This window comes from Somniosus microcephalus, chromosome 3 (assembly GCF_052327205.1).
Source record: "Somniosus microcephalus isolate GS21.2 chromosome 3, FLI_Smic_1.0, whole genome shotgun sequence".
NCBI classification, from domain to species: Eukaryota; Metazoa; Chordata; class Chondrichthyes; order Squaliformes; family Somniosidae; genus Somniosus; species Somniosus microcephalus.
In genome coordinates, this window is record NC_140989.1 from 225,703,230 (window position 1) to 225,720,176 (window position 16,947).

Here is a 16,947-nt window from a genome sequence, read left to right on the forward strand (position 1 = left end):
GTGAGGGGTGTGGGGTATATCAGAGTGTTACAGTGAGGGGTGTGGGGTATATCAGAGAGTGTTACAGTGAGGGGTGTGGGGTATATCAGAGTGTTACAGTGAGGGGTGTGGGGTATATCAGAGAGTGTTACAGTGAGGGGTGTGGGGTATATCAGAGTGTTACAGTGAGGGGTGTGGGGTATATCAGAGTGTTACAGTGAGGGGTGTGGGGTATATCAGAGAGTGTTACAGTGAGGGGTGTGGGGTATATCAGAGAGTGTTACAGTGAGGGGTGTGGGGTATATCAGAGTGTTACAGTGAGGGGTGTGGGGTATATCAGAGAGTGTTACAGTGAGGGGTGTGGGGTATATCAGAGAGTGTTACAGTGAGGGGTGTGGGGTATATCAGAGTGTTACAGTGAGGGGTGTGGGGTATATCAGAGTGTTACAGTGAGGGGTGTGGGGTATATCAGAGAGTGTTACAATGAGGGGTATGGGGTATATCAGAGAGTGTTACAGTGAGGGGTGTGGCGAAACTTGACAATTCCAGCTATCGTTCTTGTGGAAACCCGGATCATGTGGGGCACTTACGACGGAGTACGCTGCGTACACCCTCATACGACACATAAAGTACGGGCCGACATCTGTGGGTTGACTTGTGGAGGTTGAATTGTTAGCTGTCGATGTGCAGTGTGCATGGCGAGAATGAGTTTGTGTCACAAGTTGCCTGTTGCCATGACTATGTTTTGTTGTGAATGGGAGGGGCGGGGCTTGTTGCTGGCAGTGCTGCCATGGAGGAGCCAATCAGCAGCTCTCCCTGACGACGTCAGGCTCAGGGTTCTTCTATGCTGTGCCTGTCTACCCTGTTGTGACTCATGAGCTTCTGATTAAACAATATTTTGTTGGTTGCATACCTGAGTCCAGCTGCCACACCCAACCCGTCCATCTTTCGCAATCCGACGTCAGACAAGGCGGAGACACGGATTCTCAGATGGAGAACAGGGCAACAGTTTTGGTATCCCATCTTAAAACACATTGGGGGAAAAATTGGGTGGTGCCCGTTTTGCGACGCTAACATCGCCAGAGCACTAATTTTAGCGCCCTGAAAAAGTTAGCGCCCTCTGCCGTAAATGCAGTAGTTACGCCACCCGCGGCGGCACATAGCGCCACGTCATTGCAGGACCCCTCCCCTGATTAAAGGGGTGGGGCCTAGGGCTGCACGCACCGGGACCCTGCCGGACCACCGGGGAGCGGGGTGCCGTGAGAGGAGCCCGGCCCTCAAGAGGGGTGCCGGGCTGAGCGATCGTGGCCGGCACCCAGCATACAAATGTTAAAGGGGGGCAGGTGCTGGCAGTCGGACAAAATAAAAATGGCCGCCCCACACCTGCCTTTTAAGCAGCGCCACCGCCACTGCAAAAACCGCCACCCTGACCCTGTCAGACATATCGTCCGGCGATAGGTCAGGTGGCGCAATGGAAATTTGCTACTGGGGCATAAGCGGGGCGCTACCGGCTACCGCCACTGCGAACCTCCCGCTGAATTTTGTGTGAGGTGTTAGCGGCGCCGCGCCCGGGCACTAGGGGATTTGCGCCCCATCAGCACCCCCCCGGGGGCGCTAAGAAGAGGCACAAACCAACCCAATTTTTGCTCCTTTGAGTTACATTACATAGAACTTACAGCACAGAAACAGGCCATTCGGTCCAACAGGTCTATGGCAATGTTTATGCTCCACATGGGCTTCCTCCCACCCTATCAGCATATCCTTCAATTCCTTTCTCCCTCATGCACTTATCTAGCCTCCCCTTAAATGCATCTACGCTATTTGCCTCAACTATTTCCTCTGCTAGTGAGTTGCTCACTCTAACCACTCTCTGGGCACAGAAGTTTATCCTCAATTCCCGATTGGATTTATTAGTGGCTGTCTTATATTTATGGCCCCTAGTTCTGGTCTGCCCCACATGTGGAAACATCTCCTCTGCTTCTATCCCTTCGAACTCCTTCATAATTTGAAATATCCCGTGGCACTATTTCAAAGAAGAGCAGGGCAGTTATTCCCGGTGTCCTGGCCAATAATAATCGTTCAACCAACATCACTAAAAAAAACAGATTATCTGCTCATTATCACATTGTTGTTTGTGGGAGCTTGCTGTGTGCAAAGTAGCTGTTGTGTTTCCCACATTACAACAGTGACCACACTTCAAAAAGTACTTCATTGGCTGTGAAGCGCTTTGGGACATCCTGAGGTCATGAAAGGCGCTATATAAATGCAAGTCATTGTTATTTTATTTCTCTCTGTGTGTTCCACTTATTTTATACGCCAGTATTGTTATAACATATCTATATATCTATCTGTAGTTCTGTGTATGTGTTTCACTTATTTTATGTCAATATAGTTATATTTTATCTATATAACTATCTATATTTCTGCTTGTGTATTCCACTTATTTTATTTATCTATATATCTATCTAATATTTCTGCGTGTGTTCCACTTATTGTATACGTCAATGTAGTTGTATCTGAGCTATACAACTGTCTATATTTCCATGTGTATTCCACTTATTTTATAAGTTTATATATTTGTATCTGATTTATATATCAATCTATATTTCTCTGTGTGTTCCCTTATTAAAGTTATCTATATAACTATCTATATTTCTGCATGTGTATTCCACTTACTTTATACGTCTATATATTTGTATCTGATCTATATATCTACCTCTATTTCTTTTTTTAAAATTCGCTTATGGGATCTGGGTGTCGCTAGCAAGGCCAGCATTTATTGCCCATCCCTAGTTGCCCTTGAGAAGGTGGTGGTGAGCTGCCTTCTTGAACCGCTGCAGTCCGTGTGGTGAAGGTACTCCCACATTGCTGTTTGGGAGGCAGTTCCAGGATTTTGACCCAGCGACGATGTAGGATCAGCGATGTACTTCTAAGTCAGGATGGTGTGTGTGTGTATTCAACTTACTTTATAAGTGTATATATTTGTATCTGATCTATATAACTACCTATATTTCTGCGTGTATATTCCACTTATTTTATATAGTTGTATCTGATCTATATATCTGTCTATATTTCTGTGTGTAGTCCACTTATTGTATAAGTGTATATATTTGTATCTGTTCCATATATCTATCTCTAATTCTGTGTGTGTTCCACTTACTGTATACGTCGATATAGCTGCATCTTATCTGTATATCTATCGACGTGGATGTGTGTGTGTGTATATATATAGATATATACACACATAAATATATTTCGATCCGACCATTGTTGGTTTGGAAACTGAAATGTGAAATATTGTCAGGCGCGGCCGAGGGCAGCCGAAGGGGCCTGGCGTCTGCCGTGACGTCAGAGGGAAAGCGGTCTAGCCCGCTGGCGGTGTCACGTGATCTGGCCTCCCCACACAAACCCGGAAGTGGCGGGCCAGCTATAGAGCCAGAAGTTGTGAGTTCAACTTTTGAGCAGGAGTTGTGGGGGTGGGTGAGAAACAAGAAGCAAGAAGTTTCTGCAAGATCCTGACTGGGATCCCAAAGTCTCCAGATTTGAAGTGCTGCAAGGAAGAGAAGACAAGAGAAAAAAATATTATCATTTATTTTGGCTTTTTTTTTCCTGAAAGTAACTTCCTGTTTGAAAAAGGAAAGATGACCACTTTGGGCAAGTGGTTCGGATTTAAAGGTGCGCAGCCCCTTTCCTCCTATTTAAAGGGGCACGTCTTTCTCTCTGTGTTATTGACAGGAGGTGGGAGGGTGGGGTTTGGGATTTACTCAGCTGGGCGAGGGGGCTATAGGGCCTGCGGGCACAGGGCGCGAGAGAGAGAGAGAGGGGCCAATGCCCTGGGGACGCGGGTTTTTGAAACTGTGGCGTCACTGGGTGTGGTAGGAAAAATTGCTCCCCCCTCCCCTCGAGGGACACAATTGGCCCTTCAACCCCCCCCCCCACTCCCCTGCCCACCACAACCGAAAGTTGTCAGAAAGCGTCAAAATCATGAGGGGTCTGGACAGAAGTAGATAGTGAGAAACTGTTCCCACTTGGCAGAACCAGAGGACACAGTTTTAAGGTGACTGGTGGAAGAACCAAAGGCTGCATGAGGAAAAACTTGTTTTACGCAGCGAGTGGTTAGGATCTGGAATGCACTGCCTGAAAGGGTGGTGGAGGCAGATTCAATCGCGGCTTTCAAAAGGGAGTTGGATTAGTACCTGAAGGAAATTTTTTTTGCAGGGGTACGGGGAAATGGCGGGGGGAGTGGGACTCGCTGAACTGCTCTTGCAGAGAGCCGGCACGGGTTCGACGGGCCGAATGGCCTCCTTCTGTGCTGAAGATGTCCAAAGATGTGCGGGTTAGGTTGATTGGCTATGATAAATTGACCCTTAGTGTTAGGGGGATTAAAATGTGTGGGGTTACGGAGATAGGGTGGGATATGTGTTGGTGTAGGGGTTACGGGGATCGGGTGGGATATGTGTCGGTGCAGGCTCGATGGGCCAAAATGGCCTCTATCTGCACTGTGGGGTTTCTGTGTGATTCTGTGTGTGAAGTTAAGCATGCAGGTGCAGCAGGCGCTTAAGAAGGCAAATGCTATGTTGACCTTCATAGCGAGAGGATTCGAGTACAGGAACAAGGATGTCTTGCTGCAGTTGTACAGGGGCCTTGGTGAGACCACACCTGGAGTATTGTGTGCAGTTTTGGTTGCCTTATCTGAGGAAGGATGTTCTTGCCATGGAGGGAGTGCAGTGAAGATTCACCAGACTGATAGCTGGGATGGCTGGAATGACGTATGAGGAGAGATTGGGTGGGTTAGGCTTATATTCGCTGGAGTTTAGAAGAATGAGAGGGGATCTCCTTGAAACTTATCAAATTCTAATAGGACTAGACAGACTAGATGCAGGAAGGATGTTCCCGATGGCCGGGGAGTCCAGAACCAGGGGTCACAGTCTAAGGATAAGGGGTAAGCCATTTAGGACTGAGATGAGGGGGAATTTCTTCACCCAGAGAGTGGTGAACCTGTGGAATTCTCTACCACAAAAGGCAGTTGAGGCCAATTCATTAAATATATTCAAAAAGGAGTTAGATATATTTCTTAAGGCTAAAGGGATCAAGGGATATGGGGAGAAGGCAGGGACAGGGTACTGAGTTTGGATGATCAGCCATGATCTCGTTGAATGGCCTACTCCTGCTCCTGTCTTCTATGTTTCTCTGTTAACTGTTTTATGATTCTTTCTGAAGTAAGTTGAGCGTTAAGGAGACGGGGGGGGGAGTAATCGAACTTCGAGCAATGGCATCGTTGCCAGTGAGCTCAGGGGGGTGGGTGGGTGGGTGCGGGGAAGGCTGTGAAGCCTCTTGCGGGGCTGGCTCGGTGTGTCTCTTTTTTAACTTTCTGTCGGGAGAATTGAACGGAGCCCTGGGTCGCTGAGCGAGAGACAGAGACTCGGCTCGCGTTGGTTCTCGGGGTGAGGGCATCGCTGACGAGGTTGGCATTTGTTGCCTGTCGCTCAACCACTCCAGAGGGCAGTTTAAGAATCGCCCGTGTTGGTGTGTGGGACTGGAGTCACGTACAGGCCCAGACCGGGTAAGGGCGCCAGGTGCCCTTCCCCTAAAGGGATGTTAATGAACTGGTTGGGGTTTTTTTTTTTAAACAGCAGTGTGACAGATTGACGGTTACTGTTACTGATGCCAGCTTTTTTTATTAACGTAAAGATTTTTTTTAAACGGAAGGCAGGTCATGTTTCAACGGTTTCGAACCTGGATAGAACATTTTGGGATGAGGGGGGATCGGAGAGACTAGGGCTACATTCCCTAGAGTTTAAAAGAATGAGAGGTGATCTCATTGAAATGTAGAAAAATTGTTGTTGTTAGAGGGCTTGACAGGGTAGACGGAAAGAGGATGTTTCCCCTGGCTGAGGAATCCAGAACTAAGGAGGTCACTCTCGCTTTTTTCCAAACTTAAATTTTGTGGTTTATAGTTTCTAAGGCCTCTGTTGTGTAGCGGGGACTGCTGGTAAACAAGGGCCCTTGAGTATATCATTTAATTGTAGTGTAATTGGTGGGATTGATTTGATTTAATTTAATTTGAATTAATTAAAGGGTAAGTCATGGCAGTACAGCTCTACGACGTGGTATGCTCCTCCTGCACTATGTGGGAAATCAGGGACACTGCCTGTGTCCCTGACGACCATGTGTGTGGGAAGTGTATCCAGCTGCAGCTACTGGCAGACCGCATTGCGGCACTGGAGCTGCGAATGGATACATACTGGAGCATTCGCGATGCTGAGGACATTGTGGAAAGCGCGTTTAATGAGTTGGTCACGCCGCAGGTAAAGGCTGCACAGGCAGGAAGGGAATGGGTGACCGCCAGGCAGAGTAGTAGGCGCAGGCAGGTAGTGCAGGGGTCCCCTGTGACCATCCCCCTCTCAAACAGATATACCGTTTTGGATATTGTTGGGGAGGATGGCTTATCCGGGGAAGGCAGCAGCAGCCAACTTCCTGGCACCATGGGTGGTTCTGCTGCACAGGACGGGAGGAAAAAGAGGGGTAGAGCTATCGTAATAGGGGATTCTATTGTAAGGGGAATAGATAGGTGTTTCTGCGGCCGCAAACGACACTCCAGGATGGTATGTTGCCTCCCTGGTGCAGAGCATTTTGGAAGGGGAGGGTGAACAGCCAGTTGTCGTGGTGCATATAGGTACCAGCGATATAGGTAAAAAATGGGATGAGGTCCTAAAAGCTGAATATAGGGAGTTAGGAGGTAAATTTAAAAAATAGGACCTCAAAGGTAGTAATCTCAGGATTGCTACCAGTGCCACGTGCTAGTCAGAGTAGAAATAGAAGGATATTTCAGATGAATACGTGGCTAGAGGAATGGTGCAAGGGGGAGGGATTCAAATTCCTGGGACATTGGAACTGGTTCTGGGGGAGGTGGGACCAGTACAAACCGGATGGTTTGCACCTGGGCAGGACCGGGACCGATGTCCTAAGGGAGTGTTTGCTAGTGCTCTGGGGGAGGGTTTAAAGTAAAATGGCAGGGGGCTGGGAACCTGAGCAGGGAGACAGAGGAAAGGGAAACAAGGATAGAAGCAAAAGACAGGAAGGAGAAAAGCAAAGGTGGCAGTCAGAGAAATCAAGGGTTTAAATCAAACATGGCCACAGTAAATAATAATTCTAAAAGGTCTAAGAGTGTTAAAAAAAAACAAGCCTGAAGGCTTTGTGTCTTAATGCGAGGAGCATTCGTAATAAGGTGGATGAATTAGCTGCGCAAATAGAGGTAAACGGATATGATATGATTGCGATTACGGAAACATGGCTCCGGGGTGACCAAAGCTGGGAACTCAACATCCAGGGGTATTCAACAATATTCAGGAAAGACAGGCAAAAAGGAAAGGGAGGTGGGGTAGCATTGCTGGTTAAAGAGGGGATTAACACAATTGTAAGGAAGGATATTAGCTCTGATGATGTGGAATCTGTATGGGTAGAACTGAGAAATACCAAGGGGCAGAAAACGTTAGTGGGAGTCGTATACAGACCCCCAAACAGTAATGTGGAGGTTGGGGATGGTATTAAATAGGAAATTAGAGACGTGTGCAATAAGGGCACAGCAGTTATCATGGGTGACTTTAATCTACATATAGATTGGGCTAACCAAATTAGTAACAATACTGTGGAGGAGGAATTCCTGGGGTGTATACGGGATGGTTTCCTGGACCAATATGTCGAGAAACCGACTAAAGACCAGGCCATCTTAGACTGGGTATTATGTAATGAGAAAGGATTACTTAGCAATCTTGTTGTGCGAGGCCCCTTGGGGCGGAGCGATCATAATATGATGGAATTCATTAAGATGGAGAGTGAAGTAGTTGACTCAGAGACTAGGGTCCTGAATTTAAATAAAGGAAACTATGATGGTATGAGGCGCGAGTTGGGTAGGATTGATTGGGGAATGTTATTCAAAGGGTTGACGGTGGATAGGCAATGAAAAACATTCAAAGATCGCATGGATGAACTACAGAATTTGTTCATCCCTGTTTGGCATAAAAATAAAACAAAAAAGGTGACTCAACCGTGGCTAACAAGGGAAATTAGGGATAGCATAAGATCCAAGGAGAGGACATATAAATTGGCCAGAAAAAGCAGTAAACCTGAGGATTGGGAGCAGTTTAGGATTCAGCAAAGGAAGACAAAGGGATTAATTAAGAGGGGGAAAATAGAGTATAAGAGTAAGCTTGCAGGGAACATAAAAACTGACTAAAAGCTTTTATAGATATGTGAAGAGAAAAAGATTGGTGAAGTCAAGCGTAGGACCCTTGCAGTCAGAATCAGGGGAATTTATAATGGGGAACAAAGACATGGCAGACCAATTAAATACATACTTTGGTTCTGTCTTCACAAAGGAGGACACAAATAACCTCCCAGAGATGTCATAGAGTCATAGAGTAATACAGCACGGATAGAGGCCCTTCGGCCCATCGTGTCCGCGCCGGCCATCAAGCCCTGTCTAATCTAATCCCATATTCCAGCATTTGGCCCGTAGCCTTGTATGCTATGGCATTTCAAGTGCACATCCAAATGCTTCTTAAATGTTGTGAGGGTTTCTGCCGGAGAACATAGGGTCTAATGAGAGGGAGGAACTGAATGAAATCAGTATTTGTAGGGAAATTGACGGGATTGAAGGCCGATAAATCCCCAGGGCCTGATAATCTACATCCTAGGGTACTTAAGGAAGTGGCCCTAGAAATAGTAGATGCATTGTTGGTCATCTTCCAAAACTCGATAGACTCTGGAACAGTTCCCATGGATTGGAGGGTAGCTAATGTTACCCCACTGTTCAGAAAAGGTGGTAGAGAGAAAACAGGGAATTATAGACCAGTAAGCCTGACATCGGTAGTGGGGAAAATGCTAGAGTCCATTATAAAAGATGTAATAGCAGAGCACTTGGAAAACAGTGACAGGATCGGACAAAGTCAACATGGATTTACAAAAGGTAAATCGTGCTTGACTAATCTACTGGAATTTTTTGAGGATGTAACTGGTAGAATAGATAAGGGAGAACCAGTGGATGTGGTGTATTTGGACTTTCAGAAGGCTTTCGATAAGGTCCCACATAAGAGATTAGCGTGTAAAGTTAAGGCACATGGGATTGGGGGCAAGGTACTGACTTGGATAGAGAACTGGTTGGCAGACAGGAAGCAAAGAGTTGGAATAAGCGGGTCTTTTTCCGAGTGGCAGGCAGTGACTAGTGGGGTACCGCAGAGATCGGTCCTAGGACCCCAGCTATTCACAATATATATTAATGATCTAGACGAGGGAGCTAGATGTAATATCTCCAAGTTTGCAGACGACACAAAGCTGGGTGGGCATGTGTGCTGTAAGGAGGATGCCGAGAAACTCCAGTATGATTTGGACAGGTTGGGTGATATGGCAGATGCGGTATAATGTGGATAAATGAGAGGTTATCCACTTTGGTGGCAAAAACAGGAAGGCAGATTATTATTTGAACGGCAATAGATTGGGAGACGGGGAAGTGCAACGAGACCTGGGTGTCCTTGTGCACCAGTCGCTGAGGTAAGCATGCAGGTGCAGCAGGCGGTTAAGAAGGCAAATGGTATGTTGGCCTTCGTAGCGAGAGGGTTTGAGTACAAAAACAAGGATGTCTTGCTGCAGTTGTACAGGGCCTTGGTGAGACCACACCTTGAGTATTGTGTGCAGTTTTGGTCGCCTTATCTGAGGAAGGATGTTCTTGCCATGGAGGGAGTGCAGCGAAGATTCACCAGACTGATACCTGTGATGGCAGGAATGATGTATGAGGAGAGATTGGGTCGATTAGGCTTATACTCGCTGGAGTTTAGAAGAATGAGAGGAGATCTCATTGAAACTTATAAAATTCTAACAGGACTAGCCAGACTAGATGCAGGAAGGATGTTCCTGATGGCCGGGGAGTCCAGAACCAGGGGTCACAGTCTAAGGATAAGGGGTAAGCCATTTAGGACAGAGATGAGGAGGAATTTCTTCACCCAGAGTGTGGTGAACCTGTGGAATTCTCTACCACAGAAGGCAGTTGAGGCCAATTCATTAAATATATTCAAGAAGGAGTTAGATATATTTCTTAAGGCTAAAGGGATCAAGGGATTTGGGGAGAAGGCAGGGACAGGGTACTGAGTTTGGATGATCAGCCATGATCTCATTGACTGGCGGAGCAGACTCGAGGGGCCGAATGGCCTACTCCTGCTCCTATTTTCTATGTTTCTACGTTTCACAGTCTCAGGATAAGGGGTGGGCCATTTAGGCCTGAGAGGAGGAGAAATTTCTTCGCTCAGAGGGTGGTGAATCTTTGGAATTCTCTACCCCAGAGGGCTGTGGAGGCTCAGTCGTTGAGTATATTCAAGACAGAGATCGACAGATTTTTGGACACTAAGGGAATCGAGGGATATGGAGATCGGGCGGGAAAGTGGAGTTGAGGTCGATGATCAGCCATGATCTTACTGAATGGTGGAGCAGGCTCGAGGGTCTTAACATGGGGTTTGAAGCTCAGCTCAGTTCGGGGTTGAAGAGGGCACTTGAGGTACTGGTTCAACCTGTTTGAGCAGGGAGTGGGTGAGGAGGAAGGGTTACAGAGTTTTGGTGATCGACGGCAGAAATTTATTTCTCTCGTCGGGCTGGCGTTGCTGGCCCGTTGCTGGCCTTACTGCTGGCTCGCTCAGCCAGTATCAAGGCAGTTCCGAGTCGACCACATAGGTGTGGGGACTATGAAATAAAAACAGGGAATGCTGGAGAAACTCAGCAGGTCAGGCAGCATCTGTGAAGAGAGAAACAGAGGCCGAGAACGGTGAGGTCTGAGTGGGAATGAAGCGGTGAATTAAAATGACAGGCGACCGGAAGCGCGGGGTCCCTCCTTACGGACTGAACGGAGGTGTTCTGCAAAGCGGTCACCCAATCTGCGTTTGGTCTCCCCAATGTGGAGGAGACCGCATCGTGAGCAGCGAATACAGTATACTAGATTGTGAGAAGTACAAGTAAATCGCTGTTTCACCTGGAAGGGGTGTTTGGGGCCCTGGACAGTGGGAAGGGGGAAGGTATAAGGGCATGTGTTGCATCTCCTGCGCTTGCACGGGAAGGTGCCAGGCGAAGGGAATCATGAGTTGTGTACAAGCCAAGGCTGGGTAAGGGCGGCAGATTACCTTTCGGATTTTTTTTACCACAATCCGGCAGCTTCACGGTCACTTTTACTGACGCCGGCTTTTTTATTTCTAGATTTTTGTTTCTAAACTGAGGTTCAAATTCTCAAACTGCCGCGTTGCGTTTTTAAGCACCCGGTCTCGGGGTTATTAGTCCAGTCGTTTACCAGATGCACCAGCGTACTGGTGAATCATGGTGGCAATGCTGTTGTCACCAAAGTGTGTGTGTTTCTTTCTTTCTTCGTTCCTGGGCTGTGGGTGTCGCTGGCAAGGCCAGCATTTATTGCCCATCCCCCAATTGCCCTTGAGAAGGTGAGCCACCTTCTTGAACCGCTGCAGTCCGTGTGGTGAAGGTACTCCCACAGTGCTGTTAGGGAGGGAGTTCCAGGATTTTGACCCAGCGACGATGAAGGATCCAAGCCAGGATGTTGTGTGACTTGGGAGGTGGTGGTGTTCCCATGCGCCTGCTGCCCTTGTCCTTCTAGGAATAAAAAAAATAAGTCTTGGAGTCATAGAGTTATACAGCACAGAAAGAGGCCTTTCGGCATTTCTATAGCACCTTTCACGACCACCGGACATCTCGAAGCGCTTTACAGTCAATTAAGTACTTTTGGCGCGTAGTCACTGTTGTAATGTGGGAATTGCGGCAGCCAATTTGCGCACAGCAAGCTCCCGCAAACAGCAATGTGATAATGACCAGATAATCTGCTTTTGTTATGTTGATTGAGGGATAACTATTGGCCAGGACACCGGGGATAACTCCCTTACCCTTCTTCAAAATAGTGCCATGGGATCTTTTACGTCCACCTGAGAGCGCAGACGGGGCCTCGGTTTAACGTCTCATCCGATAGAGGGCACCTCCGACAGTGCAGCCCTCCCTCAGCACCGCACTGGAGTGTCGGCCTAGCTTTATGTGCTCAAGTCCCTGGAGTGGGACTTGAACCCACAACCTTCTGACTCAGGGGCGAGTGTGCTACCCACTGAGCCACAGCTGACGGAAAAGAGGTCGCAGGTTTGGGAGGTGCTGCCGAAGAAGCCTTGGCGAGTTGCTGCAGTGCATCTTGTAGATGGTACTCACTGCAGCCACAGTACGCCGGTGGTGGAGGGAGTGAATGTTTAAGGTGGTAGATGGGGTGCCAATCAATGGGCTGCTTTGTCCTGAATGGTGTCGAGCTTCTTGAGTGTTGCTGGAGCTGCACTCATCCAGGCAAGTGGAGAGTATTCCATCACACTCCTGACTTGTGCCTTGTAAATGGTGGAAAGGCTTTGGGGAGTCCGGAGGTGAGACACTCACCGCAGAATACCTAGCCTCTGACCTGCTCTTGTTGCCACAGTATTTATGTGGCTGGTCCAGTTAAGTTTCTGGTCAATGGTGACCCCCCCAGGATGTTGATAGTGGGGGATTCGGCAATGGTAATGCCATTGAATGTCAAGGGGGCGGTGGTTAGACTCTCGCTTGTTGGAGATAGTCATTGCCCGACACTTGTGTGGCACGAATGTTGCTTACCACTTATAAGCCTAAGCCTGAATGTCGTCCAGGTCTTGCTGCATGCGGGCATGGACTGCTTCATTATCTGTGAAGTTGTGAATGGCGCTGAACACTGTGCAGTCATCAGCGAATATCCCAATTTCTGACCTTATGTTGGAGGGAAGGTCATTGATGAAGCAGCTGAAGATGGTTGGGCCTAGGACACTGCCCTGAGGAACTCCTGCAGCGATGTCCTTGGGATGTGATGATTGACCTTCAACCACCACAACCATCTTCCTTTGTGCTAGGTATGACTCCAGCCAGTGGAGAGTTCCCCCACCGCCCCCCCCCACCCACCCCCCGCCGATTCCCATTGACTTCAGTTTTACTAGGGCTCCTTGATATCAAGGGCAGTCACTCTCACCTCACCTCTGGAATTCAGCTCCTTTGTCCATGTTTGGACCAAGGCTGTAATGAGGTCTGGAGCCGAATGAGTCTGTGTGCGTGTGAGTATGTGTAAGTATGTCTGTCTGAGAGTGTGTGTGTGTGTGCGAGTGAGCGTGTCTGTGTGTGCGTATCTGTGTATGTTTGTCTGTGTGCGTATCTGTGTGAATGTCTGTGTGAGTGTCTGTTTCTGTCTGTGTACGTGTCTGTCTTTCTGTGTACGTATCTGTGTCTGTCTGTGTGCACGTGTGTTTGTGTCTGAGAGTGTGTGTGTGATTTTGGTCACCTGTCCTATTACCTCCTTACGTCGCTCAGTGTAATTTTTTGTGTGATTTACGCCCCTGTGAAGCGCCTTGGGACTTTTTACAACATTAAAGGCTGCTGTATAAATGTGAGTAGTTGTGTGTCTTCTGTGAGACTTTTCAGCGAGTGGCACATAACATGTTCCTTCTCTCTCTTTCCACCCCCCCCCCCCCCCCCCCCCCCCCCCCCCAGGACAGGGAAGGGCTCAAAGGGCTCTTCAGCCAGCCCGCAGGAGGCGATTCAGAAGTTGCGGGAGACGGAGGGAATCCTGGTGAAGAAGCAGGAATTCTTGGAGCAGAAAATCCAGCAGGAAGTGCAAACCGCCAGGAAACACGGCACCAAGAACAAACGGGGTACGATCAGAGCCGACACCGGGAGTGAACAATCGGGCGACTGGGAGGGGAGGAGGTCAGAGGGTGAACAGATGAGGGGAGGTCAGAGGGTGAATGGATGGGGGGGTAGGTCAGAGTGAACGGATGGGGGAGGTCAGAGGGTGAACGGATGGGGGGGATAGGTCAGAGGGTGAACGGATGGGGGGAGGTCAGAGGGTGAATGGATGGGGGGAGGTCAGAGGGTGAATGGATGGGGGAGGTCAGAGGGGTGAATGGATGGGGGGAGGTCAGGGTGAACAGATGGGGGGAGGTCAGAGGGTGAATGGATGGGGGGAGGTCAGAGGGTGAACGGATGGAATGGGGTCAGAGGGTGAACGGATGGGGGGAGGTCAGAGGGTGAACGGATGGGGGAATGGGGTCAGAGTGAACGGATGGGGGAATGGGGTCAGAGGGTGAACGGATGGGGGAATGGGGTCAGAGGGTGAACGGATGGGGGAATGAGGTCAGAGGGTGAACGGATGGGGGAATGGGGTCAGAGGGTGAACGGATGGGGGAATGGGGTCAGAGGGTGAACGGATGGGGGAATGGGGTCAGAGGGGTGAACGGATGGGGGAATGGGGTCAGAGGGTGAACGGATGGGGGAATGGGGTCAGAGGGTGAACGGATGGGGAATGGGGTCAGAGGGTGAACGGATGGGGGAATGGGGTCAGAGGGTGAACGGATGGGGGAATGGGGCCAGAGGGTGAACGGATGGGGGAATGGGGCCAGAGGGTGAACGGATGGGGGAATGGGGCCAGAGGGTGAACGGATGGGGAAATGGGGTCAGAGGGTGAACGGATGGGGGAATGGGGCCAGAGGGTGAACGGATGGGGGAATGGGGCCAGAGGGTGAACGGATGGGGGAATGGGGCCAGAGGGTGAACGGATGGGGGAATGGGGTCAGAGGGTGAACGGATGGGGGAATGGGGTCAGAGGGTGAACGGATGGGGGAATGGGGTCAGAGGGTGAACGGATGGGGGAATGGGGTCAGAGGGTGAACGGATGGGGGAATGGGGTCAGAGGGTGAACGGATGGGGGAATGGGGTCAGAGGGTGAACGGATGGTGGGCAGGTGGTAAGCCAACTACGAAGAATACCATCATGATTTGCAGTGCTCTGCCGGGACCTGTCACGATTGGCTGTTTGTTCAATTCCTTGTTCCTTCTCTGCCCACCCCCTTCGCTTGACTGGTAAATCGCCCCCATTCCCACTAACCCACACCCATCCTCCCCCCCCCCCCCCCCCCCCCCTGGGCACCTCTCGGTTTGTCCTGAGCCCCACACAGAGCAGCAAGAGCAGATTCCATCCCCCCTGGTCTGTGCTAGAGTTTAGAAGAATGAGAGGTGATCTCATTGAAACGTAGAAAATTCTTACAGGGCCTGACAGGGTAGATGTGGGGAGGATGTTTCCCCTGGCTGGGGAGTCCAGAACTAGGGGTCACAGTCTCAGGATAAGGGGTCGGCCATTTAAGACTGAGATGAGGAGGAATTTCTTCACTCAGAGGGTTGTGAATCTTTGGAATTCTCTGCCCCAGAGGGCTGTGGATGCTGAGCCGTTGAGTATGTTCAAGGCTGAGATCGATAGATTTTTGCACTCCAGGGATATGAGGATCGGACGAGAAAGTGGAGATGAGGTGGAAGATCAGCCATGGTATTATAGAATGGTGGAGCAGGCTCGAGGGGCCGAATGGCCTACTCCTGCCACTGATACTTGTGTTCTTGCGTGCTGAGTTAGTTGATCACAGCTGGGGGGTGGGCAAGGCACGCCGGTTGGAGGGGGGGGGGTGCGGTTGTGGTCTACAATCGGGCCCCATCACCCTGGGTCAGGGCGGGTCAAGCATGACTGTCCGACGACCCCAGCTGGGAGGGGGGAATGGTATCGGGTGCGGACGGGAGTGAGACCGATCCCCTCCACCACCCCCCCCCCTCCCCCCACCACGGTCATAAACACTCCCCAACCAAGTCTCGCTGTCAAGGTGAGCACGCCAAGTGAGCGTGGTACCTCGGGAACCCGTATAAAGAAAGAACCCTCATTTCTACAGCACCTTTCACCCGCCTCGGGGCATCCCAAAGTACTTTGCAGCCAATGAGGTGGTACTTTTGAAGTGTGGCAGCTGTTGTAATGTAGGGGAACCAATTTGCGCACAGCAAGATCCCACAAACAACAATGTGACACACGACCGGGTGCGATGTTGGTTGAGGAATAAATATTGGGTCCCAGGACCCCGGGGAGAACTCCCCCACCCACACCCCCCTCCCCCCACCTCCGCACCCTCCCCCTGCTCTTTTTTTCCAAAAGCGGCGGTGGGATCTTTTATGTCCACGGTTTTGACGTCTCATCTGAAAGACGGCACCTCCCGATAGTGCGGCGCTGCCTCTGTACCGGCGCAGAGTGTGTCAGCCCTGGATTACGGGGCTCGAACCCGTGACCGTCTGACTCGCAGACGAGAGCGAGACCGGCCGAGCGACGGCAGACACCGGCGAGGGGGGTCAAGGGGGTCAGCGGGGGGAAGGGGACTGGGGGAGATGGGAGCAGAGGGCCTCTACCTCTGGGTCTGAGCTTCACGTTACCTCTGTGCTGTTACCCCCCCACCACCCCCGACAGCTGCACTGCAAGCCCTGAAGCGGAAGAAGCGATACGAGCAGCAACTGACGCAGATTGATGGCACGCTCTCCACCATCGAATTCCAGAGGGAGGCACTGGAGAATGCCACCACCAACACAGAGGTGCTTAAGACCATGTCCGACGCCGCCAAAGCCATGAAGATCGCCCACCAGAACATGTGAGTGGCCGGTCACGCTGTGGGTCGCAGACCTCGCTCGCTTGCGGTCTGTGTCTGTGTGTGGGGTGAGCGACCTCGCTCGCTCGCTGTGTGGGGGGGGGTGTGAGCGACCTTGCTCGCTTGCTGTGTGTGGGGGGGGTGAGCGACCTCGCTCGCTTGCTGTGTCTGTGTGTGGGGTGAGCGACCTCGCTCGCTCGCTGTGTGGGGGGGGGGTGAGCGACCTCGCTTGCTTGCTGTGTGGGGGGGGGGTGAGCGACCTCGCTCGCTTGCTGTGCCTGTGTGTGGGGTGAGCGACCTCGCTCGCTCGCTGTGTGGGGGGGGGGTGAGTGACCTCGCTCGCTTGCTGTGTCTGTGTGTGGGGTGAGCGACCTTGCTCGCTTGCTGTGTCTGTGTGTGGGGGTGAGCGACCTCGCTCGCTCGCTGTGTGGGGGGGGGTGAGCGAC

The 16,947-nt window shown here is 50.4% G+C and overlaps 1 protein-coding gene across 1 annotated transcript; it reads left to right on the top strand.

Moving 5' to 3' along the window:
* Positions 1-3,366: 3,366 nt before the first annotated feature.
* Positions 3,367-16,526, top strand: LOC147121740 (charged multivesicular body protein 4b-like). The gene is made up of 3 exons (XM_085977699.1): positions 3,367-3,654; positions 13,551-13,706; positions 16,327-16,526. Exons 1-3 carry the CDS (start codon positions 3,621-3,623, stop codon positions 16,506-16,508), a joined length of 372 nt encoding a protein of 123 aa, XP_085833825.1. The 5' UTR covers positions 3,367-3,620; the 3' UTR covers positions 16,509-16,526.
* Positions 16,527-16,947: the final 421 nt, after the last annotated feature.

Coding starts and splice junctions, on each gene's coding strand:
- LOC147121740 (XM_085977699.1), top strand. CDS start 3,621: ATGACCACTTTGGGCAAGTGGTTCGGATTTAAAG. Junction 3,655..13,550: donor CAAGTGGTTCGGATTTAAAG/GTGCGCAGCCCC, acceptor CCCCCAGGACAG/GGAAGGGCTCAAAGGGCTCT. Junction 13,707..16,326: donor CGGCACCAAGAACAAACGGG/GTACGATCAGAG, acceptor CACCCCCGACAG/CTGCACTGCAAGCCCTGAAG.